Source organism: Eptatretus burgeri, chromosome 7, assembly GCF_056783735.1.
Source record: "Eptatretus burgeri isolate ZD-2024b chromosome 7, Ebu_testis_v1, whole genome shotgun sequence".
NCBI lineage: Eukaryota > Metazoa > Chordata > Myxini > Myxiniformes > Myxinidae > Eptatretus > Eptatretus burgeri.
In genome coordinates, this window is record NC_140967.1 from 63,246,275 (window position 1) to 63,265,826 (window position 19,552).

The window sequence follows — 19,552 nt, forward strand, 5'->3', positions numbered from 1 at the left end:
AGAGGCACATGCGCACGCACGCATAAACACACACAGGAGTGGGAAGGGGATGGGGAGGGAAAGCGGGAGAGGTGGAGAGAAAAAAAACAGGATATAAGCCGGTGGGCAACATGGGTGGTTGCTATATAATTTCATACTAGTTATACAGTTTTTGACGGATCGGGCTGAAAATATTTGACAAAGAGGTTGATTATAGTGCTCATAAAAGCGCGGAAGCCGATTTTTGATATTCGAAAAAAAAGAAAAATTCGGATTTTTTCAAAAATTTCAAAGTCCCGTTGCTGGGCAACGGTGGCGTCCATGGCAACGGTGCTCAAAAGCATATAACTAGATCCTGGTATGAACCCACCAGTCAAGTTTCATCAAAATCGGTTGACTCCTCTGGCCTCCAGAGCTGTCCATTACATACAAACAGACAGACATACAGACAGACGGAAAACCTGAGAATAAGGGTAGTCTCGTGACCATTATATATATATATATATATATATATATATATATATATATATATATATATATATATATATATATATATATATATATATATATATAAATTCTGTTGAATACATAAGTTTAAATTTTTCACAAAAAAACGTTTTCATTCCACATATTCCTTTGTCTATCCCATTTACCTGACAAAAGATGGAGAAGATGAGAAACCCCCACTACCACCAAGGACAGTGTCCTCCACTCTACTACCCTTTGCTTCAGTCACCTCAGTGTCTGAAACCAGCCGGGCTATTGCAAATATTTTCCTTCAGCGCTGGCTGGACTCTGATTGGTAAGACTGGTGATCAATGACTGGCATTATCAAATATTTTCTGTGTTGAATAAAACGATGTACTTTCAGGGAGTATTTGGTCCTGCACAATGGTGCGTAGGTATTATAGTTATCTTTGAGCTGTCTAGTCTGGGTTTGATTCCTGACCTGACTATAACCTGTCAAATGGGTGCTTCGCAAGCGAGGCGTTGCATGAGAAAGCGTGCCGCCCCTCGGATAGGCGTTAAACCTGGTTTGTCAAATGCTTGCGTTAGTTGGTGGACATTAATAAATCCCATGGTGTCTTTCTAAAAGAGTCTGCGAGTTGTCACGGCACCCTGAATGAATTCCGAATTCCTGCCACCTTTCATGTGTGCTTCACTTGTGTGACAGGTCTTCCATGAGCCTTGCACCGTGTTTAAAAAAACAAACCAAAAAAAAAATAAAAAAACTGGAATAAAGTGCATCAAAAGCTGAAGCACAACAGTTTCTCAGGGTGTATATCTTGTTGCTATTTCAATGCCATTGTTTTGTTTTTTTTTACCTCCGCCACTGAAGGTGAAGGAGGTTATGTTTTTACACCTTTCTGTCTGTTTGTCTGTCTGTGTACAGGATATCTCAAAAAAGTTGTGCACGGATCTGGATTAAATTTTGTGGACAGGTTGGATGTGTGACAAGGACGAACTGATGAGATTTTGGTGAAGATCTGAATCCGGATTTGGATGCGAGAGTTATTTAATTTTTAAAGTTATTCTTCACCATTGAGAGATGCGGCCAAAAACGATATAGTACTGCATAGAATGATATCTCAAAAATTTAATGGGCCCGATATGTTCTCGTGGATCAGGCATTACGTGGCGGAGGGATGCGCTCTACCGAGTGCCCTTCGAATTATCACTTGATTTGTTGATGCCATTTGTTTGTTGCGACCACTGCTTGATTTTTGTTTTTTATTTTTAAACTTTTTCAACATGTCTCTAATTCCGTTTTCTTTGGCTCGTGTGTTTCGAAGAACGATATTTTTGAATGGTGTGTTGGCTGTCTTATTTTCTCAGTGTATTTTGCACCCTCTGTTAATTACATTGGCAGATTCAGTCAGTTGGTAGAGTGAGACTTTATTGTTTGGAGAGAGATGTTAAGCCAGTTCTCTTTCCTCATTCCAGAGCTTGTCAAGTATTCTACAAGCTTTAGTGTTGATTAGTTAACGACTTCATTCCGGTTTCTAGATTTTTATTTTATTTTTTTATTTTTAGTGATTCTCCTTCAATTTAACAAAACAGCAGCGAGACCATTGATAAACCTGTGCTGACTCCCTGCAGTGCAACTGGGGGAGGGTTTGCTCTCTCTGTGGCCGAGTATCTTCGGAACGGGTTACCTCTTGATGTCGAGACGTCGAGGGGTGGCCAGACAACCTTGGTACACTTGGAAAGCTTCTTGACCACCTGCACGCGCAGCTTGAGCAGGTGAGTGGCAGTCCTCCGCTTCATAACCTGTAAATTATCGTTCAAGTATTTGTTTTGTTTTTTTTTTTTCCACGTTTTACTTTGAGGTGAGCAGCGAATGAATCATTGTTCCACAGTGAGGTGGACAAATTGAAAAAGCAGCTGGATTCTCTGCTAAATATTTTCTGTCCCTATGAACCTCAGTCACCTGCTAAAACAGCTATACAGGTAGGAGACTTACCCCCCCTCCCTTCCCCTTCCTTTCATTGCTGTCTCTGGCTTATCATCACCTTGTGACAAGTTAGCCTTGTTTCTTGCCAATTATCATCCTTTATTTTATCCTTTCAGATTTACTTTTCATTGTTCTGTCATTCACACACAGGAAGGAGATCCAGGGATTTCGAGCGTTTGCACTAAATTGTATGTTCTGTCCGATCAGCTGGGTTCCACAGAATGCAAGGTACTCAAGTCTGCACGGACACCAATGATTGTTATGGCATACAAGCAGGGGTTCCACTGACGCTCGCAGGATTCTCAAAATGCAAAATGAAATCCACCTGCCTCGTAAAAAGAAAAAAATTTGATTCAAAAACCTGGCGGTGAATATTTTTTGAAATTAAACTGTCGTGTGAAGTGAATTTCCCACGTCCAAATGAATTATGTGATTCCCTAAATAAGGCTTGTTCTCAAATATTATCGGTATCTCGTTAGCGTCTCATTAGTATGCATGAATCCATTGCCCTTGATTGGGCAACAAGCTCAACAATGTAAAACCTGGAAGGGAAGAGTTGTATCTTACAACCACAGCAAATGAATGCCTGGTGTTGACTTAACGGTTAGGGTGGTGGGCTTGGGATCCTAGGGTCCTGAGTTCAAATCCCACTCGGCTGTTGAATTAATAACAGGTGGAGTTGACTCTGCCTGTCATCCTTCCAAGGTCAGCCAAATGTGTGCCAGCTTGCTGGTATCCTGTGTCGGATTGGTGACCCGTCCAGGATTGTGTCCAATAGCCAAGAAGACCGCTTAGGCAGCACCAACGCTCTGCACAGAGTATGGTCCCAATGGATGGATGGATAGCAATTGAATATTATTTTGTAATAAACAAATGTCTTTGTACCGATGCATCACATTTAATTGGTTCCCACAGCTTCTATCGAACAATGTACATTCTGGAATATTGCCTTTGCTCTGTTCGTACTGGTGATGTTGCGCACATACCATTGCTGTACGAGTAGCTTAGCAGATTGCAGTGCATCATGGTGACCAATGGTGAGTATTTTCTTTGATACTCACCATAATTATCCACTATTAAAGAGGTTTGATACCACAACGTCTCAGCAGATTTCAGTTTATCCTCTTCAGAGAGTATGCGAAACGCAGAACTTCCTTACTGCTTCGTATTTTTAAACGGTGATGTAAAGCCTATTGAGAAGCTTGTAGATATAATTGCCATCAGGACAAGGACAGTAAGAGACAGCAGTACTTTTACATGACGTACAAGGACGCTAGAAGATGATTGTAAAATCAACATAGCGTGCAATTTGAACCTGGGATCGCTGCATCATGCGCTCAATCCTGCCAAATCTTGCATGATTATATGAATGCATAATTACACTGGGAACTTCAAGATGAGAAAATGTAACCCACCCTCATGAAATGTCATCAATTAAATTGTAAGGCGATGTTTCAGTTCATTGTATTTGTAGACACAGTTGAGGCTTATGGAAGAGCTAGTACACTGAACAGATCAGGACGTCACAGACAAAAACAGGACGTAAAACACGCATGCATGGAGTAGACTAGACGGGTACAGAAGGAAACTCCAAGGAGGGGAAAACTGGAAGATTGGAAGGAGGAGGGATTGGGGTGGGTTAACGAGGGTAGAAAAGATCATGGCTTTGGATTGGGGATGATCTGAGATGGTGGTGAACAACTGTCTTGAAAACCTGGAGGGAAGAATGAGGTTGAAGAGAATGTGGTAGTGGTTCCACAGGTGGGGGGGAAAAAAAAAAAGAGGAACAAATGAGTGGAGGTGAGCAGTGATCCTGGATTTCGGTAGTTTCACCAGAAGGGAGTTGATGGTGGACCGTGTGGTAGAAGACAGACACCACCGACCTGTCTGCAATGGCGAAGTGACAGGCCCATGAAGTCTGCTTCATCGCAGGAGATTCCAATAATCTTGAAGGCCTTTATCTCCATGGCGTCAAGCTGAGCAAGATGTGAGGCAGGGGAGCCAGCCCAAAGGGGAGAGCAGTACTCCATCAAGGTGTGGATGAGAGCCTTGTAGGTGGATAGGAGTTCAGGTGTGCCAAGGAAGGACTTTGTACGTTGGAGGATGCCCAGTCGGCGGCTGGCTTTGGAGGCCAGCTTTGAAATGTGATTTGCCCAAGAAAGATTATTTATTATTGTGAGATTCAGGAGTTTGAATAACGCAACTTCAAGGGTGGATCTAGGAGTTTAGGTTGGGGGTGGTGAGGGTGGGGGGGCATGGTGGGGGGGGCAGGTTGCAAACAATTTACATTGGATTGAAAAATATAATTTCGCTGAACAGAGCGAGGTGAACATTAATTTTTTTGTGTGGGCGTTTCTTTGTCATTAATTCTAAAGACTATTCTAAATATAGACAAAGAACACTCCAATACACTTGAAAAGAAGTACTCTGGTGAAAAAAAAACTTTTGCTTAAAATTCAACATTTATTTTAATTTATATCTCATGATAAAAATCCAATAGACTGAAAAGCAAACATTGCATAGAATGAAACAAATGGCAAAATGATCATAACAAATCAATTGTTCCTTCGTAAACTGTCATGATAATAAGCATTCGGCCAACAAAGTTGATGTGTGACATCACTGTGATTGTCTGTGTCTGTCTAATGAAACTTATTTCATGAGACGGAGGATCATGGTCTGTCTTTTTTGAAGAAAAAAAAACAAAACTGTGAATACTCTTTTGAATCTTTGCACTTTTTGACAAACTACATGGTTCCGCTTCCGCCATTGTTGTTGTTCTTGTTGTTGATTTTGTTTGATCGGGATTTATAATGACAATAACAGAAACTATACCGAAAATACTCAACCTAATCGGTATCCATCTTTTTTCAACAATGTTTAGTAACTAATAGATCCTGATTTTTTTTTGGCACAATGTACGGGTGCACTCCAAAAACGTCAACATAATTAAATACTGAAAGCATTTTCTTAAATGTAATTGTTGCAGATTTTACATTAACATTTTTTTGTCTTTACAGTGGAAATTGTTTAGAAAAATTCACTGCGCGTGAGAGTTTCGTTTCCCACATTCCGAGACCACGTCATCGGTTGAAAGCACCTCATTACATGTGAAACATGATCGCTTTTGATGGGAGGGGAAGGGTTTAGGGGGGAGGCATATGCCGGCTGCACCCCCAACCCCCTCCCCCCTGATCTGCCGAGGTTTATTCCTCCATATATGCACCTTTAGGGAATTTGCAAGAGGTTGCTCATAAGCATGGGTGCCCAATACGTGCATGGAAGTGTCCACAGTTTTTTTCGGAAAGCTTAACTATGACCATCAAAAATAGAAAAAAAAACAGCTGGTCAAAACTGATGTCCACATTTGGGGCGGTTATTTGAAGTGTGTCCAATTTCATGTCACCATTTTGCTGAAATTTTGATTCCTTTAGCAATTTGACAATCGTATGAAATATGTTTCTTCATGAGTTTGAACAGCTGAATCAGTCATTTTATGGGGGGGGGGGGGGAGGGGGGGAGTGACAGTGACAATTTCAGCAGTGAGAGAAATGTCGGTGCCTTTTAAACTGGTTCTTCTGCACCTTCAAGTAGTCTCACATGATTTCGTTTTTCCTTTCCAACTACCTCCCCAGATGTTGAAATCTCTGAAGGATATAACAGGTGTTCCTATTCCAAACCAGCCTTCTGCACAAGGCCTTGGCTTGTCGACTCCACAAGCAATTTCAGCTGTGCCATTTACCTCGGCACACCGTGTTCGTCTCATTCCCATTCAATCTTTCGACGTATGTTTTGCTTTTGTCATTCAATGTGTGAGTTGGGAGTGCTCCTTTGGTAGGGGGTCTGTGGTTTATGGAGTTTCTTCATGAAAATGTTGACCTTTTTTTTTGCAAATGTTGTTTTGTAAATGTTGTTTTATAAATGTTTGTAACTGTTACTGTTGTTTATTGCTGTTCGCCCCAACTTCATTTGGTGGTTCGTGAAGAGGGGGGGGGGGGAGGGGTGTGGTAAATTGGAGTCCATATATACTAGGAGTAGCAACAACTTGCAATTTGATGCCATTTTGTTTCCATCGAGTGCGGCGCACCAAACCTGTCCCCATTTTGCGTTGTGTAATGTGTCAGTTTTCTAATCAAGATGTCTTTTTCTCTGCACCCAAAAGGAATATTATATTATTTAACACTTTATCTTCGGTCTTCCAACACGTCTGAATAAGCATACAATCAGACACGATTGATTTAACCTCAAAACATATCGTAGAAACCATGGCAGAATCAAGTGTAATGTGGAGTATGATGAGTGCTTTATTTGAGGTGTGCAGATTGAGTGGATAGAAGACACACACGGTCATGACAATACAGAAATTCCAAAAAGGTGGAAGAAGGAAAGTGAAAGACAGAAATCGAGGCACACCATCCATGCCAGATGTGCACACCATCACTGGGTGGTTTGCCATTACCTTCCCAGAAGTTAGTCACTGTAGAATTTGCAAATTGGCCATGGTGCCGGCGATAGCTCGTCTACTCTTGGGGAAGGACACCATGGGATTTTTAACGTCTGCTAACTAATGCTAGCAGATAGGACGCCCATCTTAATGTCCATTCGAGGGACGGCACACACATTGATGAATCACCCTGCCAGTGAAACAATTTGTATCTGGGTCAGGATTAAAATGTTCTGCTGTCTTTTGCTGTATGAGGGTATGTACCTCTAGACCATCCTGCCAGTCCCTTGAGAAGATACGGAAAGGGAAAAGTTTTCTTTGCAATCAAATGGAACAGGAAAAAAAGGAATTTAGAAAGAACAAGAGTGAGAATTGCTTTGTATTACATGTCCCCCTACCGGGTCCCATTTAATGTTTGGGAGATAAAAATTTGTTTGCTTGTAACGCACGCTCAAGCCGATACTACAGCCAAAATGAAGAATAAGAAGAAGAAACCCTATAACCGACAGGGTTTGGGTCGACTCCGCAAAATACTGATATCTTTTGTAGACCAGAAACCAATAAGGCCAATTAGGATAACAAACCGTCGATAAAAATTAGTTTGCTTTAACGCACGCTCGTGCCGATACCAGAACCAAAATGAAGAATAAGAACCTCTCTAACCTACCGTGTTTCATTTGTTTCTCGGCTTTGCCAATTTCGTATTAAAAATAATCAATCCATCTGCACTGGGCAACGTCTCAAATGTACATCCACAGGGCCAGTCGTTCTTGTAAGCATCTGTCTTCAGCAGAACGATATCACCGACACAAAGGATGCGTTCCTTGATTTGCCACCGCGTATGGGGCTGCAGGGTTGGGAGATGTTCTTTGCCCCATCTTGACCAGAAGGTATTCACCAAATGCTGTACGCGTCGCCACTCATTTCCGAAGATGTCTGTAGGATGACTGAAATCTCTGGTAGTGCATGAAGGGGCATTATCTTCATGGTTAGTAGTGATGCTGGTGTCAAGATTTCTTGGATGTCTGGATCTGGAGATGTTTGGATCATGTAATCCTTCATTATTTTCTATTCCTATTAAACCTCTCATCTTCCATGCTTTCCCTTTTCCCACAGCTCGTTAATATGCTCGACTGTATTACTCTTTCCTTGTTTTCTCTGACTTCTCTGATTCCTCCACCAAGTTGTTTGGAGGCAACAAACCTTAAATACAATATTCGGTTTTGCTACAAGATGAGGCTGAAGGTAAAAGGATCCTGAATTATTTTGGAATTTACTATGTCATGAAGCATGACATGTTGTTCACCAATGCTAATTGCGACACTTAAACTAATTCAAATAAATAAATCAACAAAGTTTCATCACAGACACTCAAGTGACATGTTTATATTCAATTTTGCCAGGATGGTCTTGATACATCAAAAATTATCTATATAATATAGATGTTTCCATGATGATTCATGTCTTTTCACAAGCTATACCCAAATGCCAACTATATGATTACAGCAACACACATAAATGTACACACACGGAACTTTGACTTACCTGGCACGGAAACCATCCCGAAGTTCGTGTTGGTGTTGGCTTAGCGGTTAGGGTGGTGGCTTGGGATCCGAGGGTCCTGAGTTCAAGCCCTGTTGGCTGCTGAATTAACACCAGGGGGTGTTACATCTGGTGAAGCCTGTCATCTGGTGTAGCCTGTCATACATTGACAGCATGTCATCCTTCTGAGGTTGGTGAAATAAGTACCAGTGTAGCAGCCAAAAGGCTGCACACAAAGGGAAGGGGTATCGACAGATTGATTAAATCTGGTATTGGTGTAGTGCAGGCACGATAGGCCGAATGGCTGGCTTCCTCCTGTGCCTTAATTCCTTGTAAATGTCTTGTAAATTTGTTTTTTTCATACAGTACCTTTATTTTCCCAACTTTTTTTCCTTCCGGCATCGGCATGGGATATCTACATATTTTGAAACCATTCTCTGATCGACTGGTGCATCCAATGGCACATCATCCTGCCATTTTAAAAGGAATGATGAGTTATCAATGGAAACAAAATGGCACCCATTACTCGTCATGTCGCTACTCTTAGTATATAGGGACTCGAGGGTAAACAAACAAAAAAAACCCTGTAATGATATGTTTTATGTATCGTCATCTGTTTTGTTAAACTTTATTTCCACTTTTATAGACTTGTTCATGGTCAAATTAAGTGCTGAAGTCTGCAGAAATTAATAATGGTTGAAAGAGACCAAAAAAGTTATTAGTTGTGAAGTTAAAAAGCAAAGATGGAAAAGAGTTTTTAAAATGATGGCAGACATCAGTTCATGCAGCATTTCTCCTTGAACTGTGTATATGTGTACAGTGGGAAAGGATTAGGAAGGCGTGGATTTTTGTTTCAAACCATGACCTTGAATTGCATAATGGGTGTAGAGTCAAGAATGGCGTCTTGTCTTTTGTTGTGGCCAATGATTAGATTATATGCTGTGATGTATACATTTCCACATCGTCACGTAATGTTTTGGTTCACAAGTAGGACAGATTGCAAACGAGGCAACATATCGACCTACAGGTGAAGGTGGATGGCAGCTTGGCAGAACTGACGAAGATTGGAAAGCCACAGAAAATGGTGTTTAAGGTGGACGTGGAGGGTGGCAAGATGGCTATCCTCAAAAGGCCAAAAGATACGCCAGAGGAGTCAAATGTATTTTCACACAAAAGGAGTACGTTTCTCTCGTTTTCTCTTCATTGTTGTCTTCCCCTTTATTCCTGTTGTACACGTGTGACTACAAGCAAACCTTGCCCATCTATTTATTATGGTTCCTGGAGGGAGGCCTTGAGTGTGTAGTCTTGGTGTCTGTGGTATCCCTCTTATTGGAAAAATATAAATGAAAAAAAAAACGTTTATTTTCATTATGACGCAGAATTCCAAGTGCTACCAACTGGCTAATATTACGAGTTGGCAAACCAGGAGCCATCAGCCCACGAGTTATGTCTGCATATGGGGATGGGGGGGGGGGGTTGGGAGGCAAAAGGAGGGTAGGAGAGTGTGGGAACAGTTGAGAGAGGAGGCATAGAAGATTGGGAAGAGAGAAGTAAGGGCAAGTGTGTAAAGAGCATCTATGGAAGACACAGGGATGGAATGCCAATGTTAAAATTCGACATATTTGTGTATTCAATAAATACAGTACAGTATATAGCTTCAATGGAGTATATATAAAATATTCATTAAATATAGTGTATAGCCCTCCTTTCGCCTCCACCTCCACGTGCAAACGTAATAAATATATAGCTTCAACCAGACTTGGAGGTGTGATGATTAGTGCGTCCACTTTGAGTCTGGGAGGTCGGTGGTTCAAACCCCCGCTGAGTCGTACAAAATATTTCATTTTAAAAAAGGTATGTGCTGCTTCCTTGATTGATGCTCAGCATTTAAATGGATGGAGCATGCTCAAACAATGCTGGGAAGGCGATGGCAAACCACCCAGTGTAACCCTTGTGAAGAAACTGCTTCAGCAACAGCAATGCTTGGTAAAGAGTACAGTACATCTTTTTTTTTAACAGCTTCAAAGGAATTTGGGATGTGTGTTGGAGGTGGTGGGGGAGAAAGGGGAAGAGAGTGATCGATGGCAGTTGTAGGGGTGGAGGAGGAGTAGGGTGTGTAAGTTGACATGCCCTGGGTGATGAAAGATGTAGAGAATGCAAAATTTATTGATAAATTTTAAAACTTGTCATTGTTGCTGGAGCAGAAGTTCATTAATTCTTCAGTGCCAACCTCTATTTATTTATTTATTTATTTATCTATTTTTTCCACATGATCTAAGGATCGTCGTGGAGCTGTCACATACACGCACATGCACGCACAAACACACCTACAAAGAGGTGTGTATAGGTGCACATATGCACATCTACACACAGGTGTGTGTAGGTGCACATTCCCTAAAGGTGCACATATGGAGGAATAAACCTAGGCAGATCAGGGGGGAAGGGGTGAGGGGGGGAGGGGGTGCAGCCAGCATATGCCTCCCCCCTAAACCCTTCCCCTCCCATCAAAAGCGATCATGTTTCACATGTAACACACACACATGCACACACACACACACACACACACACACACACACACACACACACACACACACACACACACACACACACACACACACACACATACACACACACATACGTGACACAACACAAGACTATGAGATGAGTCAAACACTGCCACTGAGCTTGGAGGAAGTGCCTGCACTTCCTGAGGCACTCTGGGTACCAGTGACATCACACCAATGGCACCGCTTTTCTCACCGCACTCAGCGGGGCCTTCCCAAAGGAAGAATTTTCTCCTCCCTATGGATGCCAACCTATGGGGATTGTCCGTGCTCTTAACCTTTTTAAATGCTGAACGTCGAGCAAGGAAGCAGCACGTGCCATTTTTATGTCTTTGGTATGACTTGGCCGGAGTTTGAACCGCCGACGTCCCAGACTCGGAGCAGACGCTCCAACCATTACAGCACCGAGTCTGGTAATTAATCATGGCGTGTAGTAAACCACTACACCACCGAGTCATATGCATGACTAAAGTGAGTCTCCCTTGCTTGGCAGAGGCTGATAACATGAATGCATACATGTGGAGGACCCTCACTATTTGTGAACTTGGTTTATCTACTTGGCAACACATTTCTATTTCACAGTTCGAGGTGTGCTTGATTTTAAGCCTACATTTATTTGCTGCAGCTTCTGTTATTTCAGCTCTTACTTCTGTTATCTCAGCTCTCGAGTTTGTCACAGTTTTATAAACTGCTTGATAATGCCTCTTGCGGTTATTGACAATTCCACATCTCTCTTTTTACGTCTTAGATGATATTACATTTGGTTGAAGTTTCTCGCGTGGTGTATTTGGCAAAGTGCTGGCAATAACACTGGGCATCCATTTACTCTTAATCGTTCTGTTTCACGAGATTGAACAGCACATTTAAATCACAACTTCCTGAGTTGAAGGAATATTGCACAAAATACTTTTATTGCCACATACCACCATTTGTGCTGGAAATGCTTGGCAACTTCCTCAATTGTTTTGTGATATGTCACTGCATGATTTGGGATCATTTACTGTTGTAATTTCCCCATAATTTTGGTGACTTCTTGTTTTGCGGGAATCATTATTACCCGCCTTTATTTGTGATTTTTCTTGAAAAATCGATGAGATCGATAACTGTTGTCTTTTTAAAGACAGCTTCTTCAAATCCACTTTGATTATTTCCACCAAATGGATTACATTTGCGTGGGATGTTGGAGGGAAGGGAACAGGAAGGTTAATATGAGTAAGAGGAGGGAAGGAAAGGGCCATCTGACGGTTAATGAGGGTGAGAGATGGTTACGATTGAACCGTTTTTGCATTTTGTAAAACAATATTTAGCTCCTAAATGCAACATTGATTGAAATGAAATAAATCATTCCCTCTTTCCAATCATGCTGACAAACCTGAACATCAGTCCTACAGCTCATCAAATCCCAGCGCACACCAAGCAAGCTGGGAATCTTATTTGACAAGGAGAAGGAGAGAAATCAACGCCGAGACTTCGTTTTTGAAACCCCCAGGGTGTGTTTTTGGAGGAGGCCTTATTTTTCCATAATAAATATTTTACGTTTTAGTGCTTTGAATGAATGAGACCATCTGTTTTATTTTTTATATATTTTTACGAATGACTGTGTGTCTTTCTCTATGTGAATATAAAGCTTGTCATGTTGCTGGCTAGATATGACTTGCTGTTTGGCAGAATGCTTGCTATTCCCTATCCCAATCTTTGCTGCTGTGTATCTGACACTTGCTTATCCTGCTGCAGAAGCGTGAAGCATTTTGTCAGCTTATGCAACAGATGAAGAACAGGCACTCTGAGCAGGGCGAACCTGACCTAATCTCTATTTTCATCGGAACCTGGAATATGGGTAAGAAACTGAAGAACGATGATGGAGCTGTTAAGTGGGAGCAGTTGCATTCTTACAAACTGCTTTATTGGGGACTTTAAGGCACTATTAGCTTTGCTTGTGGCCATAAATGTCTGTCCTCGATGATGACAAGCAATGCATATAGTACAAATATATGGGTGACTCTGAGAGGTTTAGAAAGAGTGGGGGAAGGGTGGGTGCAAAGAGTAGTCTGAGAAGTTTGGAATGTTGCTGCTGACACAAGATGGATGCATCCATGGGATGTGAATGATCGGATAAAACTTGCATCACTGAATTTTAATGTGGAAGTAGTCCTCTGACAAAATTATAATGCGATGTAATCCTGCTAAAATGAATATTTTTGATGACAACCTTTGATAAGTAAATTGAAGAAGTGAAATGTGTGTGTGTGTGTGTGTGTGTGTGTGTATGTATGTATATATATATATATATATATATATATATATATATATATATATATATATTTGATCCATATATATATATATGTCTTCTTCTTCTTCTTTCGGCTGCTCCCGTTTGGGATCAACACAGCGGATCATCCGTGTGATCCGCATAGTGATTTGGCACATGTTTTACGCCGGATGCCCTTCCTGACGCAACCCTGGTCGCCTCTTACGACACAGGGATATGGTACATATTGTTGCGGATTCGCGCCCGCCGGCGTGCGACGGCCACGTAACTCGAATCGCGGCACGTCGCCCACCGGACGGACAATCCAGTCGTGACCCTCTCGGACTAACGCCGGGAACCAGTCACGGGTGGACCTTTCGGTCTCACCGCGATCGAGCCAATCAGCCCCCGCGTGGGATAGGGTTGCTCGCCAAATTCGACCTACCTAAGTACCCACGCGGAGGGTAGACCGGGCGATCGCACCTCGCCGCAGGTCGACTTCGGACACGGGCCACTTAAGCGACCCGTTCCGTACTATCAGAATAACCGAGCGGTGTTATCGTCGACCTCGACGGTTCGATTAATTATCGGGCGTATTCAGCCCACTACCAACCCTTTACGTGAAGCAAGATGAGGATTCAATGGGAGAAATGACGAAGCGAAGCGGGAAACAGTTCAACACAAAGCACATTTATTCGCGGCACACGGGAAGCACACATATTCAATTCCACCAAAAGCACACAGAAAAGACACAATTCAATTTACACAAAAAGCAAATGTAAAAGCGAAAACACAATGCAGAGCTAATACCGACTACCGAGCACACGGCAACACTTATACAATTCTACCTCACAGACGGCGCCGACAACACATACCCAAAACCAAGGAAAGAATACCCTCAAGGATGAGGCGGGCCTGAGGCCGAGACCGGGTCGCGCCTACCCGTCTGGTGATGAGACGCGGAGCGGCGATGGCGCCCCAACCCCGCGGGCAGTGTCTGGCAGGGGGTGGGAAAGGGGCCCCCTTGGTCGCACTATCTCAGCGCGGGGGGAAACAGGAGGGGGTTGCTGATGCTCGGGGTATAGAGGATCTTTATTATCCCTGGTGTGCGTCTCTACCTCGGCCAGGTCGCGCTGTCGGCCTCCCTCGGGTGCAGCTCCCTGCACGACGCGAGCACCCCCTCGTCTGGTGTCGCCGCCTTTCCACAGCTCGTCCCTCCGTTCCCACTCCAACGCACACGACGAGCAGCTCCACCGCCCGCGAAGTCTTGACCCTCTGCTTCCGACTCTCCTACTCTCCGCCTCTGGACTCTCCGACTCTCCACACCGGACTCTTCTTTGGACTCTCCTCTCGACTGACTGACGAACACGGTCCTTTTATCCCCCCGTAGCTTCGCCTTTGACCCCCTCCCTTTGACCTTTCACCTCGCTCCCCATTGGCCCGAGAAAAAGTGGGCGTGAAGGCTTTTTGATCCACAAATTTGCATATATCGATCGTCCTGGAGGCGGGGCCAAATCGCCCCTCGCTCACCGATTGGACGGCAAAAAGTGGGCGTGTGTCGTTTTTGATCCGTTTTTGAAGCACAAAATCCGTGATTTTGTACACGCTGTTCGACGCGCGCCCTGCACGAGTCCAACACCGGTACCCACAGCGGGGCAAGAACGGTGGCGATGCTACGGTTGCGAGGTGTGACGTGAAGGTCGTGGCGGTTGTGGTGAAGCGGCGTTGTGGTTGGTGGTTGATGTTGTGGTTGTGGTGGTAATCATGGCGGTTGGTCCAAAATAAAGATAGCAAAAGAAAAACGGCTATCCTGAAGAGTCGCAGCACGCATAAATGACATGTATTCCCACTAGACAACGGGTTTGGGCCTAACTACACATATACTTGCCGAGATACCTCACCTAAGGGACCTGAATGGTGGTTTGCGAATTTGGTAACCACAACAATATATATATATATATATATATATATATATATATATATATATATATATATATATATATATATATATATATAGATACAGTAATCCCCCATTTCTCGTGGGGGTTACGTTCCCGGCGCTAAGTGAAAATCTGTGATGAATGGACGCCTCCCCAAAAAATCGACTCGTCTGGTCTGCTCGGTTTGGGAGTGATTGGGTTTGAGGTGCCTGAGATCGACTAGTCTGGTGTGGTCGGTTTGGCAGTGATTGGGTTTGAGGTGCCGGAGATCGACTAGTCTGGTCTGGTCGGTTTGGCAGTGATTGGGTTTGAGGTGCCAGAGATCGACTAGTCTGGTCTGGTCGGTATTGAGGTGCTGGGTATGAGCAGTGCTCATCCAACGGCGGCAAACCTTTTTCCTTTCCGAAGCATATATCGAGCACCTTTACCTTAACCTTCTCCTGGAGCGTCTCAGGACCTTCCTCTGGCGCTGCGGTTCCTTGGCAGAAGCCTTAGAAGGTGCAGGGCGTTTGGGTGGCATCGTGGGGCTTGGAGAAAAAAACGTAGAAAATATTCGAAGTTCACAAGCGAAACTTTGTCTCGTGCGTTGTGTGACTGGTCGAGCACCACGCGTTATAATTCATTGCTTAAATGATTTATATTTTATAGATTATTACCGCGATGCACCGGTGGAATCCGCAGAAAAAATTAGTTACGTTCCAAGGGAAAACCCACGATGAACCCGGGGCGCGATAGGTGAACCGCGATGAAGCGGGGGTTGACTGTATTGTTACGGCTGTGGAAATTCGCAATATACCATAAAGGGTCCTTAGATCAGTTATGACGCTAAGTTTATGTGCAGATAGTTCCCCACCGTTGTTTAAAGGGCATTCGTGTGATTCATCGGGCTGCGACTCTTTGAGATAGCCGTTTTTCTTTATCTATCGTTATTTTGGATCAACCACACAACAACCACCAACCACGCCGCCTCAACCACCACCACGTTGCCACCTCAGCAGGGTTGCGAGAAGCCTGACATTCGTCGGGAGAGAACGGATGACAGCCTCACCCCTCCACCCCCAACGAAAAGCACGTGCGGAAGAGACGCGGGAGGCAGTTCTTATAACAAAAAAGCCGGGCCGATCTCTCCTGGAATTTTCCTCCCACGTGCGCCGTGAAGGGAGGGGCGATGCGCCGTCGAGATAAAAGGGAACGCGGAACGAGAGGTGGAGGGAGTGGGCGAGTTGGGGCTGTGGGTCTGGAGGTCTGGAGGTAGTGGTCGCTCTCTGTCTGGGTCGTCGATGTCGTTCTCTCTCTGGTCCATGAGCTCTTTGTCTGGGTCATCGACGTCTTCGCTCTCTCTGTCGGGGTCAAGTGCTCCTCACTTGGTGGCCAGGGTCGAGCTCGCTCTCTCTCTCCCTCTCTCGGTCCTGCGCTCGTGGTCCAGCGAGCAGCCTGTTGGTGGAGGCGCGGACGGGAGGCGCAGCAGTGCCGGCTGTCTGGTGGACCTGTGCGTCCGGATGAGGGGTGCCGGAAATGGTTCGCCGGCCACGTGGGAGGCCGGAACCAGGTGCGACCACGCTGACGGCCGAGGGAGAGAGACTGGACGACCACTAAAAGGAGGTCTTTTCTTTTGTTTGTGTGTGTGTGTGTGTGTGTGTGTGTGTGGGTGGCGCCGTGTCCGACAAGTAAACCTGTGTAAGTGCCTGTACATTGCTAATAATTATAGTCGGTGGTATTGCTTTCATTGCTATCTTGCCTGTATCCGTGTTTCATTTCGATTTGCCTTGCTTGTAAATACGTGCATGATTCCTTGCTTGTGTTGTGTGTGTAATATGTGCTTGCTTGAATAAATGTCCTTGTGTGAAATGTATCCCATTCGTCGTCTTTTTCCCCATTGAAAGTGCCATCTTGAATCGTGGAATAAATTAGTAGTGGGTTTTGAACGCCCAGTAAACAGAATCTGATCCGTCGAGGTCGGCGATAACACCGCTCGGTTATCACTGTAGCACGGAACGGACCGCTTAAGCGGTTCGTGTCCTTGGCCGACCTGCGGCGAGGTACGATCGCCCGGTCGACTACTCGCGCAGGTACTTAGGTAGGTCGAATTTGGCGAGCCACATTGGCTCCCCGTAGGTGGCTGTTAAGTAGGGGGACCTACTTAGGTAGGTCGAATTGAAACCCTATCCTGCATGGGTGGGCAATTGGCACGATCGTGGTGAGGTTAAACCCCCACTCGTGACTGGCTCCTGGCGGTAGTTCCAGGAGGGTCATGACTGAATTGTCCGCCCGGTGGGAGACGCGGTTGCGATTGGAGTTACGCAATCGCTCGCACGCCTGGCGGGCCAGAATTCGTAACAATATATATATATATATATATATATATATATATATATATATATATATATATATATATATATATATATATATATATATATATATATATATATATACATGTATATGAAGAACAGGTCTGCCCACCTGCCAAACTCATTCTTTAGCATCTCTGGGTCACTGAGGCTGTCTCCGAGCCTACTTACTCCTCACTAACATGGGGAATGCCCTCACTGGCACTTCCCCCTCAATGCCCACATGGCATTTTGGCGCTCTGGGTCCCTTTTCCCTGGGTACCCGTGCCCATTACCGACTCTAACTCCTTGGTCCATTAGACCCACGGCCTCCTCTGGCCGACGACTCCGGCGCCCGGGTTGCCATCTACTCGATACTCACCATTCACAAGCCACGCTCCCAGCTGGTTAATAGTCTCCTGCACCCTGCAAAAAGTTTCGTACCTTCGTTCAACACCAACCACAAAACGACATCCCTTTGTTGATTTGACTGTCCTGCTAACTAATATTACTCTTCCCTGGGTTCACTTGGGTGGGATTCACTCCTCCCCCCAATCAATCATTTGCACCATGTATTCACTCCATTTACATTGGGCCCGCTGACCCACATTCACTCATCATTTTTCCACTCACACCGACACTCTACTAACTACGTTTCCCGAACTAACTCGTGCTTCCCGTCATCCCTTACTGTAATGCACGTTCCATTTAATTCTACACATCTAAGCTACGTCCCCACTATACATTACATGTCTGTCCTTGTTCCCAATGATCTCTAATTGCTATCCGAACTCCCCTTACTTGTGTTCCCGGGCCCACATGGATGACTGCCCCAGTGCCCCTATGGGGCTGGTCTATCTAATGCTATACCCTTCCCTAACTACTGCTCCTTTGCCCGGGTAAGGATGTTCACTACATCCTCGCTGGGCTTCATCTTCCCATGAGCAGTCTCTGCAAGCCTTCCGCCTCCATGGGGGTGGTCAGCAGCACACCCGTTGCCTGCTAATTGATTCACATGCTTGCACTGGCTTTTGGGCTATCTCCCACTGGAAACGCCGACGTGTTCAAGTCCAATACAACCACCGTTCTTACTGCGGGATCCCTGCCGACGTCACTCGCATACGGGCCGCCCCGCGAGCTTCGTCATGCTCACCCTTACTCTGACCACGCACACGAGCCGTCCAGCGGTCACGCAGCCATTTCCACTCATGCCGGGGGTCCCATGAGCATCACTCACGTCACGCAGCACGTCGGGCCTCGGACATGGGCTCCCATGGGATTTTTTTTCCAAATTCCCATAATCTCTTTGTTCACTCCCCTTTTAACCGTGAGCGCTCCGGTAACTTATGCAGCACGGAGCATTTCAATGCTGGCTCCTCCGAAGCCATTAGCACTTCATTCAATGGTCCGTGCTTGGGCGGTTTGCCAAGCACGGACCAAGCACACTGTCATCCCTTGCATGCAGAGTCCCGTGGAGCCTGTGCAGTTTCCAAAATAACTTTATCCCGCTCAGGATGCTCGCCCCTCCCTTCCCTCACACTAAGGCCTAGGTCACATTTGCCACGGCGGCCATGGGGTCTCCAAAATCTATGGCCACTAGCAATTATACGGCGGCCGCAGTATTTCCACGGTCACACAATGTAGCAGTCGCATATGTTTTTATTTTTCGGGGAGCTGCACGGCGTATTTATAAATTGTGGAGACCGAAAACGTGTGGTTGCCGTACGGTCTTTGATTTGATGTCACACGGTGACCTTAGGGCGTTCCTGCGGCGGCCATAGAATTTTCAAGGCAGACGCAAGGTGCCCGCAAGGCGACCGCAGGGGGGCCCTAAGGCGAACGTGCATCAGACGGACGGTAACGAATGGGTTAATAATTTTTATTTTTTTTTACCAGTTTTTTTGTCCATACCTTTTGTCCCATCTCCTTAACCATTTTCGTCATTCCTTCTTGTCTCACCTTACACTCCTCCTTTACGCCCCCAATTTCCCCTTTGTTTCCTGCTGGCCTTGTTTTAAATTTTGTATCGTGATCGTGTCTTTCCCAATCTCCA

General features: G+C 44.8%; 1 protein-coding gene across 5 annotated transcripts in view; it reads left to right on the plus strand.

The window, feature by feature from the left end:
• Nucleotides 1-19,552, plus strand: part of INPPL1 (inositol polyphosphate phosphatase like 1) — a 138,870-nt gene that overhangs the window by 62,009 nt on the left and 57,309 nt on the right. For all 5 annotated transcript variants that reach the window (XR_015060169.1, XM_085888790.1, XM_085888787.1 and 2 more), the window contains exons 4-11: nt 643-781; nt 2,080-2,223; nt 2,340-2,430; nt 2,585-2,662; nt 6,070-6,219; nt 9,448-9,598; nt 12,368-12,474; nt 12,719-12,821. Coding sequence is in view for 4 of the 5 variants with exons in the window: in XM_085888790.1 (XP_085744916.1) it covers nt 643-781; nt 2,080-2,223; nt 2,340-2,430; nt 2,585-2,662; nt 6,070-6,219; nt 9,448-9,598; nt 12,368-12,474; nt 12,719-12,821 (963 nt within the window). In the remaining variant the exon portion in view is untranslated. The remainder of the gene's footprint in view (nt 1-642; nt 782-2,079; nt 2,224-2,339; nt 2,431-2,584; nt 2,663-6,069; nt 6,220-9,447; nt 9,599-12,367; nt 12,475-12,718; nt 12,822-19,552) is intronic.